The 22,726-nt window shown below is 57.2% G+C and overlaps 1 protein-coding gene across 3 annotated transcripts in view; it reads left to right on the top strand.

The window, feature by feature from the left end:
* ATP2A3 (ATPase sarcoplasmic/endoplasmic reticulum Ca2+ transporting 3) overlaps window positions 1–21,882 on the top strand; it is a 33,358-nt gene extending 11,476 nt beyond the window's left edge. Inside the window, exons 4-22 of one of the 3 annotated variants that reach the window (XM_068978493.1) lie at window positions 878–982; window positions 1,166–1,304; window positions 1,561–1,641; window positions 1,896–1,981; window positions 3,750–4,214; window positions 5,036–5,124; window positions 5,296–5,398; window positions 6,471–6,602; window positions 7,002–7,127; window positions 8,577–8,795; window positions 9,403–9,738; window positions 11,300–11,520; window positions 12,453–12,655; window positions 13,233–13,318; window positions 17,656–17,789; window positions 18,182–18,299; window positions 18,823–18,940; window positions 19,210–19,285; window positions 21,806–21,882. In XM_068978493.1, the coding sequence (XP_068834594.1) occupies window positions 878–982; window positions 1,166–1,304; window positions 1,561–1,641; window positions 1,896–1,981; window positions 3,750–4,214; window positions 5,036–5,124; window positions 5,296–5,398; window positions 6,471–6,602; window positions 7,002–7,127; window positions 8,577–8,795; window positions 9,403–9,738; window positions 11,300–11,520; window positions 12,453–12,655; window positions 13,233–13,318; window positions 17,656–17,789; window positions 18,182–18,299; window positions 18,823–18,940; window positions 19,210–19,285; window positions 21,806–21,869 (2,901 nt within the window). In that variant the 3' untranslated portion in view covers window positions 21,870–21,882. Of the gene's footprint in view, window positions 1–877; window positions 983–1,165; window positions 1,305–1,560; window positions 1,642–1,895; window positions 1,982–3,749; window positions 4,215–5,035; window positions 5,125–5,295; window positions 5,399–6,470; window positions 6,603–7,001; window positions 7,128–8,576; window positions 8,796–9,402; window positions 9,739–11,299; window positions 11,521–12,452; window positions 12,656–13,232; window positions 13,319–17,655; window positions 17,790–18,181; window positions 18,300–18,822; window positions 18,941–19,194; window positions 19,286–21,805 lie in introns of all 3 variants that reach the window. The other 2 variants (XM_068978492.1, XM_068978494.1) reach the window with 2 other exon arrangements.
* Window positions 21,883–22,726: the final 844 nt, after the last annotated feature.

Raw genomic sequence — 22,726 nt, 5'->3', positions numbered from 1 at the left:
CCCGCAGCTGCCTCCTGGCTGCTGCTCCCCATTGCTGCCCGCCATGTCCTCAGCCTAGACTCCTTCTGGACCCACAGGGCCGTGGGCCCAGGGTGGAGCGGTGGGGAGGGGGCCACTGGGGGCTGAGCAGCAGAGACCAAGGGTCATGCAGGGAATGGAATCCAGAGGGTGGTTGTGACTCCTGCTCCCAGCCGTGCCCTCCAGCCGGCAGGGGCCCAGCCAGCTAAGTCTGACCATCCTGGCCACTCACTGTCCTTTGCAAATTGAGGACTCCTGGAAAAGTCTATCCAGCCCGGTGCCCAATACAGCCAAGCCAAAAGGGTTCTGTCACCCTCTCCTCAGAACAGATGGACACACAGAGGCCTGGAGAGGATGACAAGTACCCACTTGGGCCAGGAGGTGGGAGCAGACTGGAACCAGGTCTCCCGCCTCCAGGCCTGGGCTCTGGCTGGTCCTCTGAGCAGAGGGCCATGAACCTGAGATTGTAACAGGATCACCTGGGCGGCTTCAAACACAGACTGCTGGGGTCCACCCCAGTTTCTGACTCAGCAGGTCTGGGATGGACCCCAGGAATTTGCATTTCTAACAGGTTCCCAGGTGCTGCTGCTGCTGTTCTGGGCCCCACACTTGGAGAACCACAGTCAAGCCACCAGTGGCCCCACGACCCTGAGAGTGGGTGGGGTGGGACGTGGGCTGTGGCAGTCACTACCTGGAGGGAGTAGTCACCAAGCCAAGGCCTTCTGAGACAGACCTCTCCAAATCCAGGGCTCCCCAGAGGTACTTCCTCCCAATCGGGAGTAGACGGACCCAGAGTACACAGGAAATGGCAGGTAGATCCTGGCCCATGGCTGCCACTCACCAGCTCTGACCCCGACAGGTCCTGGCTTGGTTTGAGGAGGGCGAGGAGACCACGACAGCCTTCGTGGAGCCCCTGGTCATCATGCTGATCCTTGTGGCCAATGCGATCGTGGGCGTGTGGCAGGTGGGAGACTCGGGGCTGTGGCTGCATCCTGGGGTCTCCCAGCTGCTAGGTGTCACCTTCACCTGGTCCTGGAACCCTGCAGGTCCTTCTGCTTGCAGATCCATCCCAGGCCCCAAGGGGTGTCCTTCCAAGGGGGTGGCCTGCTAGGGCCAGCGGAGATAGATAGCCTTCCTGCCTCTGCAGGAACGCAACGCGGAGAGTGCCATCGAGGCCCTCAAGGAGTATGAGCCTGAGATGGGCAAGGTGATCCGCGCGGACCGAAAGGGTGTGCAACGCATCCGTGCCCGGGACATCGTCCCTGGAGACATCGTGGAAGTGGCAGGTGCTTCGGGGTATTCTTGCATTATGAGACGCTAATGAGCCCACGCTTCTTTTTCTGACTGTACGTTGTAGAGGGGGGCTGTTGGATCCCTCTACAGCTCTTTAGCCAGAACCCCATCGGATGAATAAGGGGACTGTAAGCCAGGGGACGGCTCAGCCCTGCCTGCAGCCCTGGCCTTGGCTTCTGGGAGCCCTGCTGGCTTTCCTGGGAAGGGGTGCCCAGAGCCACACTCAGCCAAGCCGTTCTCCCTCCACAGTGGGAGACAAAGTGCCCGCTGACCTCCGTCTCATTGACATCAAGTCAACCACGCTGAGAGTGGACCAGTCCATCCTGACCGGTGAGGCCCAGAGGCCAGGGGATGGGAGAACTTCACACGGGGCTTCTTGTTTCTTTTTAAAAATATGTATGTATGTATGTATGTATTTGTCTTCAGTGGGTCTTAGTTGTGATTTTGATCCTTACTTGCGGCACGTGGGATCTAGTACCCCGACCAGGGACTGAACCCAGGCACCCTGCAAAGGGGAGTGCGGAGTCTCGGTCACTGGACCACCAGGGAAGTTATGGGCTTTTCACTTCTGATTCTATATCCAGGTGAATCTGTGTCTGTGACCAAGCACACAGATGCCATCCCGGACCCCAGAGCTGTCAACCAGGACAAGAAGAATATGCTGTTTTCTGTAAGTGCCTTATAATAAAAATAATAGCATTTAGATGAATCAGTTAAAGCCCTATGGGAAAGAACCTCACAATCATTGAGAATACGTGAAAATTTCTAGTAATAATAATAGTTGTGTTTGGTGGAGGCTGTGTGCTTGGCCCTGTTCTAAGACCTTTACCTGTATTAATTTATTTTATGCTTGGATCGCCTTTGAAATAAATATACTCGTCTGCATTTTCCAGCAAGGAAATAGGCACCGAGAAGTTAAGTAAATTTCCCCAGGTCACACAGCCAGTGAGCGGCAGAGCTGGGATGTGGACTTGGCCATCTGACCCCAGAGTTTTTCTCCTACCTGCTAGGCTTAGCCTGCTTGAAGCTGGAGAGGGGCAGAGCTTGTGTATAGTCATTCAACAGAATCCTCTAGAGAGACGAGCATTGCCAGAATGGTGGAGGATGTCGGAACCATTTGTTTCTCAGATAAGAAAACTGATCCCTAAGACAAGACACCAGGGAGAGTGTCTGCTCAGGGAGAGTGATGGGGTTCAGCTCTGGGGGAAGGGATCAGCCCCTGTGGCCCCAGAGAGACCTAAACAGTGATGCTCATGGTCTGCCTAGTAACAGCCTGAAGCCAAGCACAGAAACCACAAAGAGTGGTCAAGCCAATTGGCAGTGGCCCTGGGTGCTAAGTTATAAAGTGTCCCCAGAAGTGAACAGAAAGGGAGAAAGTGATATTCACCTGCAGCTCTGCTTGAGGGGAGCACCTCGCCAAGGTGACCGGAAGCTTTGGATAAGCTGCTTTGGATGGGGAGGGGACACCAAGGGGCATGCTCAGGCATCAGCAGCCGTCACAAGAAACTTTAAGGAGGGCGCTCTGGCTAACTGCAGGTCATTTCCCTGGCAGTGCACGCGTATTTAGTCGCTCAGTCATGTCCGACTCTTTGCCACCCCCTGGACTGTAGCCCGCCAGGCTCTTCTGTCCATGGGATTTCCCAGGCAAGAATACTGAAGTGGGGTGCCATTTCCTCTTCCAGGGGGTCTGTCTCATCCAGGAGTCAGACCTGGGTCTTCTGCATTGCAAGCAGATTCTTTACCACTAGTCCCACCTGGGAAGCCCTTCCTTAGCAGAGGGGCCTGTATGTGGGGGCAGGAGCTGCATGGCTCAGGGCAGGAGAGATACTGAAGCTGCCAGCACCCACCTCTCCAGCCTTGGCACGGGGCACCCATCGGAAGGGGATGAGCTATGAGCCTCCCCTTAACAGCTGTTTCTCTCGCCTCTGCTGGACCATTTTACAGGAGAGGACACGGAGGCTCATGCTGGCCAGCCCTTGCATCAGGGCTTGGGGATCTTCCTGGGGCCTTGGGAATGGATGTACTTAAGCTCGGATTTTCTCGATTCTTCAGCAAATACTGTTTAAAACTGTTTACCTGAGATCACAGCAGCACCCCTCTGTGGCTGTTTTGGTTGCGTATGATCCTCATTTTAATGGGTTGGTGCTATGCTGTGCTGTCAATATCAGCTGTTGCTGCCTCTGTGCCAGACCCCATGCTGGCACTGGGAATGTGGCACCAAACCAAGTCCCTGCCTTCATAGAGCTGACACTGTCCAGGCGATGACAGTCATAACTCGAGACTACATAGCTGCGTCTGTCTGGGAGCGCCAAGTGACATGGAGAAAGAGAAAGCCAAGGAGCGGGAAGCGAGCCCTAACCCCAGCCTGAAGGGGTCAGGGGTCCTGGTCCCCTGCTGAGGTGCCAACCAGCCCCTTTGCTTATCCCTCCCTCGGCCAGGGCACCAACATTGCATCGGGCAAGGCGGTGGGTGTGGCAGTGGCCACAGGCCTGCACACCGAGCTGGGTAAGATCCGCAGTCAGATGGCTGCCGTGGAGCCAGAGCGGACGCCCTTGCAGCAGAAGCTGGACGAGTTTGGGCAGCAGCTGTCTCGCGCCATCTCCGTGATCTGCATGGCCGTGTGGGTCATTAACATCGGTCACTTTGCCGATCCCGCCCATGGCGGCTCCTGGCTTCGAGGTGCCGTCTACTACTTCAAGATCGCTGTGGCCCTGGCTGTGGCTGCCATCCCCGAGGGCCTCCCGGCTGTCATCACTACTTGCCTAGCACTGGGCACGCGGCGCATGGCCCGCAAGAATGCCATTGTGCGGAGTCTGCCCTCTGTGGAGACCCTGGGCTGCACCTCGGTCATCTGCTCGGACAAGACGGGCACGCTCACCACCAATCAGATGTCGGTCTGCCGGGTGAGTGGCTGCAGCCAGCTTGGGTGTTGCTGTGTGATGCTCGGCAGGCTGGGCTACCTCTCTGGGCCACTGCCTGACTCCAGAGATGGAGGAGAGAATATGTGCGCTGTCCCATGGTGGGAAGCAGAGCACTAAGTGACATGGAGAAAACCAGTCCCATGGTTCTCCTGGGGCAGAGCAGCAAAGCCTGGCTGGACATGCATCATTTGGACACATGTGGGGTCCTGGCAGGCCTCGCAGGCCATCTGTGAACCTCAGTTTCCTCATCTGAAGTTTGGGTGTGCAAACCCTGCCAGGTGACCATAAAGGAAATAGGGGAGGGTCAAGTACAGCCTGAGCATCTGAGCCAAGCCAGGCCTGGACCCAGGTTTTAATCCTGCTCCACCGTGACACTCTGCGGTCAGTGCCTGTCACCTGATACACCAGCTCTAGTGACCTGGGAAGGGCCCAGGCAGGAATTCTTCATTCCTTGGCACTCGATCCCAGATCCTGGGCTGCTGCCCACGTGCTCCAGGGAGTCTGGCTGAGACTCCAGCAGGTCTCTGGGGTAGGGGAGTGGGTGGGGTGATGCTGAAGGCTGTGGGTTTCCCATTCTCCCAGGCCCCCTCTCCTACCCTTGCTCCCGTAAAACCCTGGAAACCCACACCCTGTGTCTGAGACCTTAGTCCCCGACAGAAGTGCACCACAGGCTGCCACAGGGGTGGGGGCACCAGCGTGCGTGACCTGCTAGAATCCCTAGTAGGACTTCATTTGAACAGTCCTACTAGGGATTCTGAAACAAGGGTTTGAAAAACACATGAGCACACCCTGTGCCCCCCCAGATGTTCGTGGTTGCCGAGGCCGGAGTGGGTACCTGCCGTTTGCACGAGTTCACCATCTCGGGCACCACGTATGCCCCGGAGGGCGAAGTGTGAGTGCTCGGCGAAGGGGCACAGGTGGGCGGGTTTACGGGTGGGCGGGGCTACGTAGGACAACTGTTGAGAGTTGTCATTGGCGAGGCCTCCTGGGGGCGCGGCCAAGATACTGGGCATTGCCCAGGGATGGGGCCAAGAACCCAGTTCTGACTGCTCTGGCTCCACAGGCGTCAGGGAGAGCGGCGAGTGCGCTGCGGGCAGTTTGATGGGCTGGTGGAGCTGGCGACCATCTGTGCCCTGTGCAATGATTCAGCACTGGACTACAACGAGGTGGGCCCCTACCCACTTTCAGTGACTTCCCTAGCATCCAGGCACTAGAACAGACCTTTCTCCCAGAGTATCCAAGCTCCCAGGATTGGAAATCCCTGCCCCTTGGGAGTGCCACACCCCAGGAGCACTGCCATCCCCGTCCCCTCCACACTGCCCCTCATTCTTCCTCAGTTTGGCTTTAGAACCTTGCTCTGGGGCTCTTGGGCTGTGGGGGACTGTAATGTAAAAGGTAGAAAGGCCAGGGGTGCCTGGGAGAAGAGGTTTAGGGGACAATCACTAGGAAGTGTTTAAAGCAAAAGGCACAGCCCAGAAACAGCCCACAGGCCACTGTAACCTAATGTGATCTAGGCGGTGAACCCTTCCTTGTGGCTCTTCCTTGTGGCTGGAGCAGAAGGATGGTGCACATGGGAGGCTCTTTGCCCCTGAGTGGGGGCACTTGGCCAGACCAAGTCAGTCTGATGCCCAGCTGAGGGCAGCAGACAGACAGCAAAGGGTTTAGAGCAGGGGAGTGATATGGTCAGATCTGCATTCACAGAAGATCACCTAGGTCTCAGTGTGGAGGACAGAACAGACTGGGCAAGACCAGGGCCAGGGAGCCCTGTGTGTTCATCTGGGCCCGAGAAGTGTCAGCTGAGTCCTGGCTGGGGCTTCAGGAAGAGGGGAGTAGACGTGAGTTGGAGAGAGTTTGGAGCCAAAATCCTGGGACTTGGTGACCGGTTAGGTGAAAGAGGGAGGAGCTCAGGAAGCTTCTGGCTGCCATTCTGGCTGGAACAGTTACTGGAGTGGCACATACAGAGAGATGGAGGTAGGCTGAGGGTCGGGAGGGGATCAAGTCCAACAGGCAGCAACTGCATGAGTGGGCGTGGAGCTCAAGAGGGAGGTGGCAGTGACCTGGGTGGGCACTGGCTGTTGTGAGCCCATGAAGAGTGGTGGGGGCAGGGGCATAGGAGGCCTCAGGGAGAGAAGAGGGAGGAAAGCAGCAGCGCCTGGGAGCTCCAGGGGTCAGGGAGTGAGTGGGAGGTGGGACCGGGCGCCGCCCCGACCCTCACTCCCTGTACCTGGGCCCCCCTAGACCAAGGGTGTGTATGAGAAGGTGGGAGAGGCCACGGAGACGGCCCTGACTTGCCTGGTGGAGAAAATGAATGTTTTTGACACGGACCTGCAGGCTCTCTCCCGGGTGGAGCGAGCTGGCGCCTGCAACGCGGTGAGCAGCATGGGGGGGCTTGACCAGTCTGTGTGTCTGGGGCTTCTGGGGCATCGGGAGAAGGGAGAGAGGGGAAGGAAGTCCTGGGAGGCTTCTGGGAGGAGGAAGGACCTCAGATGCCTACCTAGTAAGACTGGTCTAGGGAGAAAACAGAGGAACAGCTGAGTGTGGGCAAGGACTTGGAGTCAGAAATTACCCAGCCTCATCAGGAAATGGCAACTTTGGGGCATTTCTGGGGCTGGAGAGGGAGATGGAGGCCTTGAATGTCGGGGTTAGAGGAGGATAGATTCAGCACCGTGTAGGGAGCAAGAGGCTCTTCACAGGGTCGAGCAGCTGGCGAGGAAGCAGCCAGGATCGCTGGCCCTGCCCCTCACGCCTTGACCTGCCTGGGCCCCGCAGGTCATCAAGCAGCTGATGCAGAAGGAATTCACCCTGGAGTTCTCCCGAGACCGGAAGTCCATGTCAGTGTACTGCACGCCCACCCGCCCTGGCCTGGCATCCCAGGGCAGCAAAATGTTTGTGAAGGTGGGCCTGCCCGACCGGCCTGGGGCCTCTGCACACCTGGAGTCCCCGGGGGCCTGCTCTCCAGTCCTCTGACGAGCCAGAGCCTGCAGCCGTGGGACACTGGGGGAGGTGGGAGACCCTTGGCAAAGGGATGCTTCCAGAGTGAGGGTGGTCAGCCTACCACAGGGAACTGGGAGGGGGACCCGGTGTTGGGCAGGTAAAACCCGGGCCAGATGCTGAGGCCTGCCCCTCCCTGTGGTCCCAGGTCTGATCTGAGAGGCACAGCCTTGCCGTATGACCTCGGGGCCACCGTGCTCCCACGTGGGCCTTGGGTCTCCGTCTGAATAGCGGGTCAGGCTAGACTGTCTCAGGAGCCCTTTTGCTTCTGATGGGGACTGTTGAAGTGGTTGGTGTCCACACTTGGTGCTTTGTGTCTTGGAAACAGTCCTAAGGAGCAAAGGAAACAGCTCCATCCAGACTCTCGTCCATAGTCCTTCCTGTCACTGATTTTGAATCTGAAGTAGGAGTCAGATTAAAGCAAAATCTTTAAAATCTGCTTTAAAACCTGCAGTGGGGGGGTTTAACCTGTTTTAAAACAAAAAGCTTCTGTATTGGGAGTTTGGGCTTCTTAAAATACCTAGTGTTTGACCATATGTGTACACATATATATGTATATTCACACATGTGTGTGTGTATATATATTGTATGTATGTATGTATGTATATGTATCAGGGGACTTACCTGACATTCCAGTGGTTGAGACTCCGCATTTTCACTGCAGGAGGCTCAGGTTCCATCCCTGGTCGAGGAGCTAGGATCCCGCATGCCCTGTGACTCGGCCACAAAAAACAAACAAAAGCCCCCTAGTGTTTGGAGTACCTTTTGGGGAGAGGGAGGAGGCACTGGTGGAGGATTCAGAGGTTCTTTCCAGGCCTGGGATGAGGTCCAGGGTGCGACCCCAAGGCCAGTGAGAAGCCTGGCATCCCACGACCACCCTCCAGAGCCACATGCCTCACACCCTCAGCTGGACCCTGTTTCTGGTCCCCCAGCAGGGCTCAGCCCACTTCCCGATGCAAAGCACCCTACAGAATTGGAATCGTGGAAGCACCAGCCTGGCAGGGCAGCGGAGTCTGCAGGAGGGTGCCATTCCCACCCTGTCCCGCAAAATGCTACGTCAGGCCTTCTCAGCTGCAGGCTAATTGCCCGGGGTGGGGGGATGTTCTGCTGGGGGCTTCACACTGCATCACACTCTTATGTCAGCCCCCCATACCCTCTGGGCTCTCTCACAGTGGGGCCCACTTGGTTCCTGCACCAACCTTCTTAAAGATGGATTCTGTTGCGTCCCTTATTGTGTGTCCCCTTGGGTGACCTAAATTACCTGAGATCTAGGCCTCAACTCACAGCTAAGCAGGAGGGAGGGGAGGGGTCCCGACTGACCGAGTTGTCTCCTCCCCTGTCCCACTCCTGCAGGGGGCTCCTGAGAGTGTGATTGAGCGCTGCAGCTCAGTCCGTGTGGGGAGCCGCACGGTACCCCTGGACACCACCTCCAGGGAGCAGATCCTGGCCAAGGTCAAGGATTGGGGCTCAGGTTTGGACACGCTGCGCTGCTTGGCACTGGCCACCCGAGACAAGCCCCCGAGGAAGGAGGACATGCAACTGGATGACTGCAGCAAGTTTGTGCAGTACGAGGTGGGTGCTGGGGCCCCAAGGCTGTGTGCCCACCTGCAATGTGAGGTGGGTGTGCAGTAGGAGGTGGGTGCTGGGACCCCAAGGCTGTGTGCCCACCTGCAATGTGAGGTGGGTGTGCAGTAGGAGGTGGGTGCTGGGACCCCAAGGCTGTGTGCCCACCTGCAATGTGAGGTGGGTGTGCAGTACGAGGTGGGTGCTGGGACCCCAAGGCTGTGTGCCCACCTGCAATGTGAGGTGGGTGTGCAGTACGAGGTGGGTGCTGGGGCCCCAAGGCTGTGTGCCCACCTGCAATGTGAGGTGGGTGTGCAGTAGGAGGTGGGTGCTGGGGCCCCAAGGCTGTGTGCCCACCTGCAATGTGAGGTGGGTGTGCAGTACGAGGTGGGTGCTGGGACCCCAAGGCTGTGTGCCCACCTGCAATGTGAGGTGGGTGTGCAGTAGGAGGTGGGTGCTGGGACCCCAAGGCTGTGTGCCCACCTGCAATGTGAGGTGGGTGTGCAGTAGGAGGTGGGTGTTGGGGCCCCGGGCCCGTGTGTCCGCCTGCAGCGCTGGGCAGGTGGCAGGTTGAGGATGGGTCCAGGCCCCGCTGGCATCTGCCCCCTCCCTACAGACGGACCTGACCTTCGTGGGCTGCGTGGGCATGCTGGACCCTCCGAGGCCCGAGGTGGCTGCCTGCATCGCACGCTGCCACCAGGCAGGCATCCGTGTGGTCATGATCACAGGGGACAACAAAGGCACGGCCGTGGCCATCTGCCGCCGGCTTGGCATCTTCGAGGACACGGAGGACGTGGCGGGCAAGGCCTACACAGGCCGCGAATTCGATGACCTCAGCCCCGAGCAGCAGCGCCATGCCTGCCGCACAGCCCGCTGCTTCGCCCGGGTGGAGCCCGCCCACAAGTCCCGCATTGTGGAAAACCTGCAGTCCTTTAATGAGATCACCGCCATGGTGAGGCCACAAGCTGGGAGCCTGGGGGGAGGTGGCGGCCTGGGGTATGGTGGGAAGCACTAACCACAGGGCTTAGAAAGAGCAACTGGCCAACCCCTGCCACTGCTTCATTCTTATTTTTCCCAACATCTTATTTCAAAAAATTTCAAGCACAAAGAGAAATTGAAATGATGTTTATAGTGAATGCGTAAATAGCATAGGTATATTTGCTTTATCACATTCCTGTCCATCTACCCACTTTTAACCCATCTTTCTTAATGCATTTCAGACTCAGTTGTAGACATCAGTACACTTTGCCCTCACACAGGAGAGGGAACTTTACTGTCAACCCATGAGGTTCCTTTACACACCTTCTCCATCAGGCCACAGGTTGCAATCTCTGCTCTGATTTTTTTTTTTTTTTTTTGGCATCATGGATTATTTTGCCTCGCATGGATTTTCACATGAGTGGGATCATACAGCATTTGCTGTTTGTGTCTGGCTTTTTTTCTTTGAGGTTTATTCGTGTTGTTGAGGGATTCAGCGCCATGATTTTTTGCATATTGTTCAGTGGCATTGCACTGCGTAATACCAGTCTCTTCATCCCTTCCCCTCTGGATGAACACTTGGTTTGGTCTCAGTTTTTGCTCTGTCTCATTCTTGATTGCTGACCTCTTCATCAACACTGATCTTATTCTTAACCTCGATCTCACTCCCCGCTCTTGACCTCAGTTTATAATCTTGACCTCCAGCCTATCCCCGTCCTTTACGTTGACCTGATAGTGAGCTGGGCACCAACCTTGACTTGACCACAACTGTAAACTTGTTCTTGGCCCTTATTTTTGACCTTCACACTGATTTGGTCCCTGACCTCAACCTTAAACACCTTAAACTGATCCTTTACTCAATTTAACCTTGATACGGGTTCCAGTCTTCACCTGGACCCTGATCTGATCCCTGACATTGACTGCCCCCCAACAGTCTATTACTTTATGCTGACCTCAACTTTGATCTGGCCTTCAATCTTGACCTTGACATCAACTCTAACTTCTACCATGACATCATTCCTGATAGGGTCCATAGCCTGGACTTGATCTCTCCCTTAATCTAATTTTTTTATCATGAACATGAGTCCATTCTTGACCTTGTCTTTCACCTTGGGCTCCAACCTTCCCCTTAACTACAACCCCTAACTGACCCTTAACCTGGGCCATGACCTTCACCTCATTCCTGACTTGACCTTAACTTTGTCCTTAACCTAAGTCTCATTTTCTACCCCACATCCCACCTTGATTTCATCCTTGCCCTCAATGTTGACTTACCTTCTTCCCGTCCTCACCTCACCATCTTCTCTGACCTTCAACTTGACCTTCTTCTCAATTTTGTCCTTGTCTGCACTCCCTGCCCTGTCCTTAGCCTCAGCCCCAGATCAGTTTCTAGGCTCATGACCTCACCGTTGGTTCCATTCAGCTGTCTGCTTCCTCGGGGACAAGCCCTAACCTTGGTGACAGGCTGAGGGAGGGGAGTCAGGCAGGTGTCAGGGCAGTTCCTCGGGTGTGAAACCCCCTAACCTGGCCCTCAGACAGGAGACGGGGTGAACGATGCCCCAGCCCTGAAGAAAGCAGAGATCGGCATTGCCATGGGCTCTGGCACGGCTGTGGCCAAGTCAGCAGCGGAGATGGTACTCTCAGACGACAACTTTGCCTCCATTGTGGCCGCGGTAGAGGAGGGCCGGGCCATCTACAGCAACATGAAGCAATTCATCCGCTACCTCATCTCCTCCAACGTCGGCGAGGTCGTCTGGTGAGGCCCTGTGTTCCGTCCTCCCAGCCCTCTGGACCAGCTGTGGATCCCCAGGACAGGGAGAATGCCTGGTTCTGGGATGGGGCTGCAGGGATGATGGGACCCATGTCCTTCCCTGGAAGACTGGGACCTTCCAGAGTCTCACCTCAGGGTGGGCAGGAACGGGGACACCCCATCATTCTCCAGAACCCCTGATGTACCTTAGTCCCCAGGGTGGTGCTGGAGAAATCCCTTGGCATCCCTCCAGCCATGACCTTCTTCCCACTTTCAGAGTCCTGCGAGATGGGAGAACTCACCTCACCTTTGGGCAGTAATATGTTCATGTGTGTGCACATAGGGTGTGTGCCTGAGTGAGAGGCGTGTGTACACGTGTGCATGTGACTTCCTGTTCATCTTTGGGCATGAGTACAAGCACCGAGGATTTGTGCTCGCATGTAATCGCGTACACACTTAGGTTCACGTGTGAGTGACGCCTGTGGCGAATGGCAAGTGCACGTTTGCCTGGCCATGGAAGAATTCTGCATCTGTGCACGTCAGGGCAAGCGTGTAGATGTTTGCTTGTGTTTTGTGGGATTGTGTGTCCTGCACTAGGTTTTTTGCACACATCTGTGAACAAATGTGTATCTGCTCAGGTGTGCACTGTCCACATGTGTGTGTCTGTGTGTGTCCTAAAGAGAACTTGTTTCCTGTCCTCAATTGGAGAGGCCTAAAGGGCGGGTCTATCCAGGCCCCAGAGCTGGGACTGGGGGTTCAGGGATGGCCCAATGTGACCAGAGTGTATGCACCCACTTCTCACTCGTGCACACACATCAGAACTAGCAGAGTGGGGCGGGGCTGCTGCAGAGACAGTGGGGGGCACTCCCGGGCCTGGGTGTGAGTAGCAGCTGAACCTTCCATTTGCTGGGGGCTCAAGCCCACGACTCTGGTTCCAGCATCTTCCTCACAGCAATTCTGGGCCTGCCGGAAGCCCTGATCCCTGTGCAGCTGCTTTGGGTGAACCTGGTGACAGATGGCCTGCCTGCCACAGCCCTGGGCTTCAACCCACCAGACCTGGACATTATGGAGAAGCGACCCCGAAACCCTCGAGAGGCCCTCATCAGTGGCTGGCTCTTCTTCCGATATCTGGCTATTGGAGGTGAGTGGGGCCCCAGCTTTCATAGGGGTTCCTGGAGTTTCCTAAGACCCTTGTATCAGTTGTACTTACAAACTCCTGACCAATATGACTCAGCCTGGCTTATGTCAAGAGAAACTATATGTGGACTCTTGTAACTAAAAAGACGAGGTATGCTTCAGGCATGTTTGGATCCAGCCCTCAGACTGTCATTGTCATATTTTAGCTCGGCCTGAGCTTCATTCTTACGCAGGTGCCCCTTGGGATGGCAGGATGGTTGCCAAAGCTCCAGCCCTCAGACTTGCCCCATTACAATCCCAAATAAAGCAGAAGAAAGAGTCTTATCCTAGGGCTCCTGTAGAAACAGGATGAAATTCTCCGGCCTGTTCTCCACCCATGTTGTATCACTGCTTATCTCCTTGCCAATCACTGTGGCCAGGGATGGAGCAGATGCTGACGGCCCACCAGGGCCACTGCTGACCTGGAGGGAGGTGCTGCACACTAAAGGGAGAGAGATTCAGCAAATTATGGGGAAAGGGAAACAGATGCCAGAAAACCACAGGCGTCCCCCATAGCCAGTTTCTCCCTGCCCTCCCCGCAGTGTACGTCGGCCTGGCCACAGTGGCTGCTGCCACCTGGTGGTTCCTATATGATGCCGAGGGCCCGCAGGTCACCTTCTACCAGCTGGTAAGCAAGGGGTGGCCAGGAAGCCCATTGGGGTCATCTGAGAGGTGGAACTCACAGCCCATGTTGTTGTTGGAGTTCCAGGATAGAGGGCATCCAGAACCCCACGGGTGGCCACTGGCTGTCCCTCCCCACCCCTGCACACCTGTAGACACCCACCACTTAAGGAAACAAGCTCAGAAGCTGCCAGAAGCCCAGAGACAGGAGCACAGCCCCCGAGCCAGAGAAGATGCTGCTCGCTCCCCCTGTCATTCAGTTACAGAGGGCCTCAGGGCTTCACTGCCCGGAAGCCTTACCTTTATCGGGAAACTTCCCAAACATTGAGGGCTCAGTGATCGGAGCACCTAAGTGGTGGAACTTTTGGCAGAGGGTCAGGCTGAAGTGATCAGTAGTGGAGGGAAGGAATCTGCCAGGCTTTCATAGCCAACCTGTCTCTTGGGGAAAGAAACCGTTGACCTCTTGAAGTCCCCTGGCTGGCAGGTGCACACCACAGGCCTGGCTTAGTTCACCCAGCTCTGGAAGCAAACAAGGAGACGCCACCTCCATCCTGACCTCAACTGCTGTCTGTCCATCTGTCCCTCTGTCTGAGCAGCTAACGCATCTCCTTTGCTTGAAAGAACCGTTGCGGCAATTCTGGCCAGGCCAGTGGTGGGTTTCTGGTTTAAAGGAGAAAGCTGCCTGGGTGTAGACTTTCCTTCCTCTGGTGTGCTTGCCTGTCTATTTTCCAGTAGACAGAAGAGCTCAAGAGAGGGACCCCGACCTCCTGCCCCCGTCTTGGGTGTGTCAGGGAAACGCAGTCTTCCCCACCGCTGGGGGCAGTGTGAGGGCTCTTTCCCGGGTTTACAGCTAGGTGCAGGCAGCTGGGGGTGCTTTCTTTCTCCCACCAGCCCTCAAGCCCATGGGGCTCCCCTCCTGGCAGCAGTGCAGAGCCTAGGCCCAGACCCCTGTCCCAAAGGCTGGTGGCCCCCAGCCCTCGGCGGATGGATGAGACACCTGCCCCTGCAGCTCCTGTGGGGGCGCCAGGTGGAGAGTGGGGGCGTGCTGACTGTCCTGCTACAGCCTTCCTCCTGTCCCATCACTATCACCATCCTTTGGGCTATGAGCCACAAATCCCCAGGGACCTCCCCCCATGTCAACCTTCTGAGCAGTCCCATACAGCCAGCTGCATACCTCCTATGGGATATCCCATGGTCCCAGTGCACTCACCAAGTCCGAAGTCAAAATCAGTTGCCTTTTTGCAAACAGTTCCCTCTTCTTCCATATGCATCTCAGTTCCACCTTCTCCCTGGCCACCACACCAGACCCCTGGAGTCCTGCTAGACACACATCCCACACCCACAACCAGTCCGTCCTCAGTCCCCCTGGGGCCGCCTTCCCAGCTGTCCTCGGGTCATTCCATTTCTCATTTATCGACTTGGGCGAGAAGCAGCTGTTAGGCACTGACTGTGCCCGGCACAAACTGCTAGAGCAATGGTGGTGACTGAAATGGCAGAGTATCTGCAGAGAGTGTCCCGTCTGGTGGGGGAGAGAGCCAGGGAAATGGGCGGTCACACTGTACAGTGAGCCATGCTTCCGCAGAGAAAAGGCAGGAGGCTGTGGAACTTGGAGGTGGTCAAGACTTAGACCTAAAGTAGAACTCTCAGCTGCAGGTGTTGGAATTTCAGGAGAGGTGCCCGGAGCCCCGCTAGCATTCCTGGAGGAATGCTGAATAAAGTCAGGAGAGTAGATCCTGGATCCCGGCTGCCCAGGTTCACACCCTGGTTCTATCACACACGAGCTGTGTGATTTGGAACAGGCTACTTAACCTCTCTGTTCACTTCTCCACCCATATAAACTGGGCAATAGACCCTGCCTCATGGGGCTATCCAGACGATTACCTGATTACCCCGTATAAAGTGCCTAAACCAACACTTGGCACGTGGCAAGAGCTATGTAAATGTTAATGAAACCCAGAGGGAGGCTCACAGGTGAAGGCGAATGGGAAATAGCCAGGGAGGAGTAGGAAGAACAGTAGCTTCACCCAAAGAAACAGGCCTGCCACCCCCAGGGGAGGGGTGCTCACGATGAAACTGTGAGCTAGAAGTTCCAGCCCCTGAGCCCCTTCTAACAAACAGTGCAGGAGGCCACACTGCGGCCCACGACCCAGGCACAGTGCAGGTGCTCACTGCTGAAACCCAGAAGGTCGGAGCTGGGCAGGGTGTTTTTGTTTTTGTATGGCTATGATGGGGCTTCGTTGGTGTGCGTGGGCTTTCTCTAGTTGCGGTGAGCAGGGGTTACTCTTCATTGCGATGCATGGGCTTCTCATTGTCTTGGCTTCTCCTTTTGCAGAGCACAGGCTCTAGGGCACGTGGAATTCAGTCGTGCAGGACTTAGTTGCTCTGTGGCAGTTGGAATCTTCCAGGGATCGAACCTGTGTCCCCTGCACTGGCAGGCAGATTCTTACCCACTGTGCCAGCAGGGAAGTCCCGGGATGTTAATCTATTGAAACACCTCCACGTCATCCTATTCTCGTTGTCTTCCCTGTGCACGGGCATAGGGATGCAACCACACGTGTGCCCAAATGGGAGGTGTGTGCATGGCATTTGCGCGTACACGTTTGAGGAAGGTCCTTACTGCTAAGATCTGGAGGTGAGGCCTGACGGTGGCGACACAACCCGAAAGAACATCTGTCTTCTTGGTCAGCTGGGTGGTTTCAAAGTTTAGGACATTTTCTCTGCCCTCTGATCAGTGCCAAATAAAACTGTGCACTTGTCCCAAATACTGGAGCTCAGTTTTTTTGGAGAAATTTCCTCTCCATCTCTTTGTCAAGAGAGAAGTCTAGCCAAGCCATGGTCTTTTATCATTTTGCTTCGTGCATGAGAGAGGAAAGAACCAGCAGTCCTTTCAGGCTGACGGAGTCGCTCTACCCACGTTTATGCCATGTGGGGAATGAGGGATGGATTTCCTGGGCAGGAGGTCAGGCCGCCAATCCTTTTACAGATTTCTCTTTGAGGCTTATTTTCGCAGCATGTGGCCCTCATTTCTAAACTTTAATCTTAAAAAGATCACTGTTTCAGAGGAGATTCCAGGGGCCAGATGCTGGAGAACAGAGCTGTGTAATGGTTGTGAATGTCCATGTCGATCCCCGTGGTGCGGAAGAGAATGAGACGGAAGTTCTCACGAGGGGCCTCAGTTCAGCAGCATCCTGTTACAGCGGCTTCTGAGAGCGAGGTTCAGGGGCAGGAAGAAAACTCCCCTGGGGCCACAGGGGCAAGCGCCACCTCCCTTACCGAGTCCTGAGAGCTCCTTGTTCATTGTGGAGAAGCTGTGTAGCAAGCCTGCACCTGACCGTGCATGTGTTAGGCCTTGTCATGAGCGAAGGGCAGGTCTGGTAGAGCTCGATTTCAGTGGCAGAAATCAAGAGAGGTGTGAATGGAATCTTATTTAATAATCGTGACTGGGGCCCCAGTAGCCTCATCTTCTGGGCTTCCAAGGCGGCACTCGTGGTCGAGAACCTGCCTGCCAGTACAGGAGACCTGAGACTTGGGTTTGATCCCTGGGTCAGGAAGATCCCCTGGAGGAGGGCATGGCAACCCACTCCAGTATCCTTGCCTGGAGAATCCCAAGGACAGAGGAGCCTGGCTCCTACAGTCCATAGGGTCGCGTTGCAAAGAGTTGGACATGACTGAATCGACTTAGCACGCACGCTCACAGCCTCATCTTCTACTAGCCAAAGGTGAATTCTATTCAAGTATAATTTTGCTGATCAATTTTCATATGCATTTACTTGTTTGGCTTTAGTCGCTCAGTCGTGTCTGGCTCTTAGCGACCCCATGGACTGTAGCCTGCCAGGCTCTTCTGTCCATGGGATTTTCCAGGCAGGAATACTGGAGTAGGTTGTCATTTCCTTCTCCAGGGGATCTTCCCAACCCAGGAATGGAGCCCGGGTCTCCTGCATTGCAGGCAGATTCTTTACTCTCTGGGCCACCTGGGAAGCCCAGCTCATTTGGTGGCTTCATTTAATCACTGCCTCCCCCAACCCCTGCACCTCTGATACTCAGGCCCTCACCCCCTGATTCCAGGGCCCCCTGCCGTCTTCCCCAGCCTCATACCAGCTGCTCTCCCCTTTGCTCAGCACAACCCCACCGCAGAACATCTTGCCCTTCCCCCTGGCACAGTGCAGCCCCTCTGTCCCCATCCTGGGTGAGCGAGCACCCCTCCCTGGGCCCTCTCCACAGCAGCACTGGTTGTACGGTGTCCTCAGATGTAAGCTGAGGGTGAGGGGGGCGGTGAAGCTTCCCATGCCCTGGTCCTGCCACTCTTCTTTCTGCCTGCACCCCATCTCACCTGGGTGCCCCCAGAGGAACTTCCTGAAGTGCTCCGAGGACAACCCGCTCTTTGCTGGCATTGACTGCGAGGTCTTTGAATCACGCTTCCCCACGACCATGGCCTTGTCTGTGCTGGTGACCATTGAGATGTGCAATGCCCTGAACAGGTGAGCTGGCAGGGGGTCTGAAGCGGGGGCTGGGACGGGGGCTGAGGGTCAGAAGGGTCCAGAGGAGGGTTCTGAGATCCGACGGGGGCTGGAATTGGGATCCGGGCAATCAAGGGAGACATGGTTGAGGTCTGAGGAAGTAGAAGCACCAGGATTAGGGCTGAGGGTCAGAGAAAGGGGGTCCGAGCCCCAGGACTGGCCCCTGGGGGCTGAGTGGGCAATAGCCACACACCCCTCCTGGCTTCATTCCCAGAAGTGATCCAGATCTTAAAGGACGATGCTCAAACTCAGACCAGCTCCTCCCTGCACCTCACTTGGGGGATGGGTGGGGGACCAGAGTGGGCCCTGCCCGCATCCTGGCCTGAGGTGAGTGCCCCGTGTGCCCTCCACAGCGTGTCGGAGAACCAGTCACTGCTGCGGATGCCGCCCTGGCTGAACCCCTGGCTGCTGGCGGCCGTGGCCATGTCTATGGCCCTGCACTTCCTCATTCTGCTTGTGCCGCCCCTGCCTGTGAGTCGCTGCCCAGCGCTGCTCCCCTCCTGCGGCTCCTGGGGTCACAGGGCCCCAATTCCCCTCTGAGGCTGGGCCTTTCTGGGGCCTCTTTGTGAAACTGCCTGGTGGCTGTGATGGGGGAGAGGCCTGATGGTGCCCCATGACCGCATGGAGCTGGACCCTGGTCAGCCAGATGTGTCCCCCACTTCAGGACATGCCCCCCAGACTTGGGGAACAGAACAAGAGAAAAAAATAGATGAAAAAAGAGGTCCCCCAAGGCTGGGGCAGGAGGAAAGACGATGCCCTCTGCCAGTGCAGCGTCCCTCCACTTCCCACCGGGACAGAAGGACTTGGTCCTGCGGGACGGGCGGGGGAGGACGCCAGGGGCAGAGGAGACTGAGGGGACACGGATCTGGAGGCGGGACGGGGGGCACGTCTTAGACGTGCTTGTGAGGAGTCCACGGTAGCCAGGGGTGTGTGAAGCGGTGGGTGTGGGGGGCTCTGGGCACTCCTTCCTTTAACTAAGACGCCCCCATCTCAGCTCATCTTCCAAGTGACCCCACTGAATGGGCGCCAGTGGGTGGCGGTGCTCCAGATATCTCTGCCTGTCATCCTGCTTGACGAGGCTCTCAAGTACCTGTCCCGGAAGCACGTGGATGGTGAGTGGAGGCCCCAGAACACCCACTACCTGCTCGCCTCCAGCCCGCCTCCCTGCCTGCCTCTGCCCCCAGTCTGCAGTGGGTGTTGGCAGGGTCTTGCACTGCAGGGGCCGGGCCCCTGAGCTCACTGGGCAGCTGACGGGAGCACCGCTCAGGGCTGGGCCACCTCGCTCTCCTCGCTCGCTGCCAGCCCTGCCCAGCCCGGCCTGCTGTGCCCTCCTCTGGGTCTTCCCCTCTGACTTCTCTGAGCTGAGCCTGTCGCAATGCAGGCACTCTCAGGACAGCCTCCCAGACACAGACTGGGCAGCCGCTGACTGCCTCCTCTGGGACCCCAGACCACACAGGGTCAGCCTCATTGGCACCACCTTGTGGTGGGTGAAAGGGGCATTTGCTGAGTTACCATCTCTGGGTCTGCCTTACCTTGGGAATGGAGGGCAAAAGGGCAGGGTGGGGGGCGGTGTGTGGAGGGGTGGGCTGGGGCATGCTGTCCGTCTCTACCCGCCTCTGCCAGGGGCTCAAAGAGCAGGCAGCTGGGAACCTCCCAGGGCAGGGAGGTGGGATCGTTCTCACTCTCTGAACTGCCCAGAGAGGGAGGGAGCAGGGATGAGAAACTCCCTCTTCCTGGGACTTTGAGCCAAGGCCTTGGGTCTGCGGCCAGGCTGCTGGCCCACATTAGGCCCAGAGATGGCCCAGGCCTGTGCTGGAGCAGCTGGGTGGGTCCTTAAGGGCCACCTCTGGCAGGAATGTATCCCAGGCCAAGGGGGGGATGCCTGGGGTGGGGGTGGGGGGCTATAAATAGATCACGTGTCTGGCATTCCACAGGGGCCAAGGCAATCAATCAGCCCCCATCTCCCATGCTGGCCAGCCCTCCTGGGTACTGCAAATATTTTGTCTTATTCAAAAGGCCAGAACAAGTCAGCCTCCACTGTCTGGAGAAGCTGGCCCACCCCAGGTCTGTCCACAGGGTAATCACACATGGTGGAGGAAAAGGAGGGCTCAGCCCAAGGGGGAAAGTGGAGCTGGTGCGAGTGGGAGCCAAAGCAAGGCTCCAGCCCACGGGTGCAGGGAGGGGAGCCGGACACAGCATTGTGCCTGCTGCAGGGTTCTTTCTGCCCGCCCCCGCCCCGGACACTTGAGAGTCCCATGGACCGAGGGGCCTGGCGGGCTATAGTCCATAGGGTCGCAAAGAGTCGGGCACGACTGAGCACGCTGGACCCTCTGGGGGAGGTGAAGGAGGAGCCGGCTCTGTCATCTGAAATTCTATCTTCGGGACCCCCAACTCTGGCTGGAGCGCAGAGTGGGGGGGTGGTCCACCCAGAAGGCTTGACCTTGGCCACACTCGCTCACCTCCACAGTTAGGCCTCCTGGGGGTGCGGGCAGCTTAGACAGCTTCACGTCTTCAAGACTTTCTTTGGCCAAGAGATTCCGCACATTTTCTCGAGAAAACTCCCAAGTGAGGATATTTCTCAGCCAAGGGGAGAAGCCTCTGTTTCCAGAAGCACTGTTCCAGTGCTGGTTGCTGGATGATGGAGGATTTGGCCGGGTTGGGGAAAGAAGCGGGCCCCTAGCAGGATGGGACAGGGGAGGGAGCATCCTTGCCAGGCTGGGGATAAGGTAGGGTTTGAGCAGAGGTTTGAAAGGGGAGGATTGAACTTGGCGGAGAAGGAGCTGGGCTCTTTAGTGGGGCTGAGGCTCAGAGTGCAGGGTACAGGGGTGAGGCCAGAATGGGGCAGGGGCCTCGGTTACCAAGGTAAGGACCCTGGACATTGTCCTCGGGGAAGTGGAAGCCACAGAAGGGCGGAGGCATAGGAAGAACTGGGATCACCATGGAGGGCAGATGGGGTGCGAGGCTAGAGGTAGGGAGGCTGCTGGGGCCTGTAGAGCTGGTCTGGGAGGGGAGACACTGAGGCCCAGGGGGAGCTGGTCCCAGGCAATGCCTCCACCTCCACCAATAACCTGAGATGTTGACTGTGGTCCTGGTGAGGCTTGGCTTGTGAGTGTGATGCTCAGCTGTCAGGAGTGGTGTGGGGCCTGCAGGCTGGGCATCTATGCCCACATCAAAGAGATGGGGTGGAGTGTGCCTGCTGGCAGCCCAGACAGCTCTGCCCCAAGGGCCGCAGTCCCTTGGGTCTCCTAAAGGCATCCAGGGCAGGGGTGAGACGGGAGACCCTGTTATGTTCCCAAGCCAGCCTGATGGCCTTTTAGGGAAGTTTTGCAGAGGACTGATGCTCGTGACTTCCCCATGATTTATGAGGAGTGTGCCCTGCAGAGGACTGTGGGTGCTGGGTCAGCCCCGGGGGGTTGAGGGGTGTCCTCTTGCCCCATCTCCTGGCTGTGCCCAGGTGTGGCTGAGTATCTGTCAGGCGGAGGCCTGTGGGCCTTGCTGAGGGGGGCAGGAGGCCTGGAGAGATTGAGTATGGACCGATCTGGGAGGGTTCACGACGCGAGGTGGGCCTGGGGTTTATTCTGATGGCAGTTAGGGAGCCATGGAAGGGAGTGGTGGGCTGAGTCTGCGGCATGATGCTAGGGGCAGGAGGGTGTTGGTGAGAAGCCTTGAGGCAGCAGAGGACGAGAGATGGGCGAGGCGTCAGGGTGGCCTTGGTTCCCGGACCTCCTCCTGGTGGGTGGTGGTTCACCAAACTAGAAACCAAGAGAAGGTACATCGGATGCTCTGGGGGTGTTGATGGAATACGTGGGGTGATGGAAGCCCCGAGGATGTCTAGAGGGATGGAGCAGGGCTGGGGGCCGACTGAGAGATGCTGTGGAAGAGTGGGGCTCTCCCTGGAGAAAAGGAGGCCTGAGGGAGCCAGCCTGGATGTGTGCTCCCGCACTTACGTCTTCACACGCTCTCGGGTTTTCTTCCAGAAGACAAGGGCCAGAAGTGAGTGCGGGGAGCAGAGTGGAGTCTCCAGCACGTACCTCAGAGTGACGGTGCCCACGCATTCGTTCGCCCCCACCCCCCCCCCCGCCTGCACACTCGCCTGCTTGCTCACTGGGCTCACCACCAGGCCTGGCCTGGGGTCTCCGTCCCCACTCCCGCCTGCCTGGGGGCTCTGTGATTCAGGTCTCCGGGCTCTAGTCTAGGATCTGCAGCCTGCGAGGGGCCTGCCCAGAGGCCGGAGCTGGCCCAGAGCCCTCCTCCCCGGATCCACAAGCATGCACACTCACACTCTGAGCGCTTCCCCTGCTTTGAGGCGGAGCATGCCCTTAGCGACCTGCGGGCGTGTCTACACTGATGGAGTTCTGGGAACCACTCTGATCTCACTCTTAGTGAGTGCCTGGTCTGGGGCCTGGTCGGCCCCAGGGTGAAGAGGGGACATCCGGACCCAGCCGTGCACAGCGAGGACAGACAGCCCCCTCCATTCCACTCCGCTTCCTTGGAATCGACTCACAAGGGCTTGAGCCTGTTTCTGTTTATCCATGCAGGGAGTTGAAGACTCACGGAGAGGGACACAGGAGTGGGGGAGGGGGGCTGAGCAGGGATCCCCCTTTCCTGGGAAATGGCCAGCCTACCCGCCTCAGCTGCAGACTCAGGGTTCTCTGTTCCAAGCAAACGAAACACGCCATCTCTCCGTTGCCTGCCCTGCCAAGCAGAGGATGGAGTTGCCTTCTGTGTTCCTGCCGCCTGAGACCTGAGACCTCCTTGGGGTCGCTGAACACTGCCCTGCCACCCAGCCCAGGGCTCAGCCATCCCCACCTCTGCATGGCCGGGTGACCCTTGGCCTTAGTCTCTGCCCCTGCCCCCCACACACCCATGAGCCAGAAGGGTGTCTGTCACTAAGAATG

This window comes from Capricornis sumatraensis, chromosome 8 (genome assembly GCF_032405125.1).
Source record: "Capricornis sumatraensis isolate serow.1 chromosome 8, serow.2, whole genome shotgun sequence".
NCBI lineage: Eukaryota > Metazoa > Chordata > Mammalia > Artiodactyla > Bovidae > Capricornis > Capricornis sumatraensis.
Note: the sequence above shows the minus strand (reverse complement) of the source record. Positions and strands in the feature narration are given on the sequence as shown.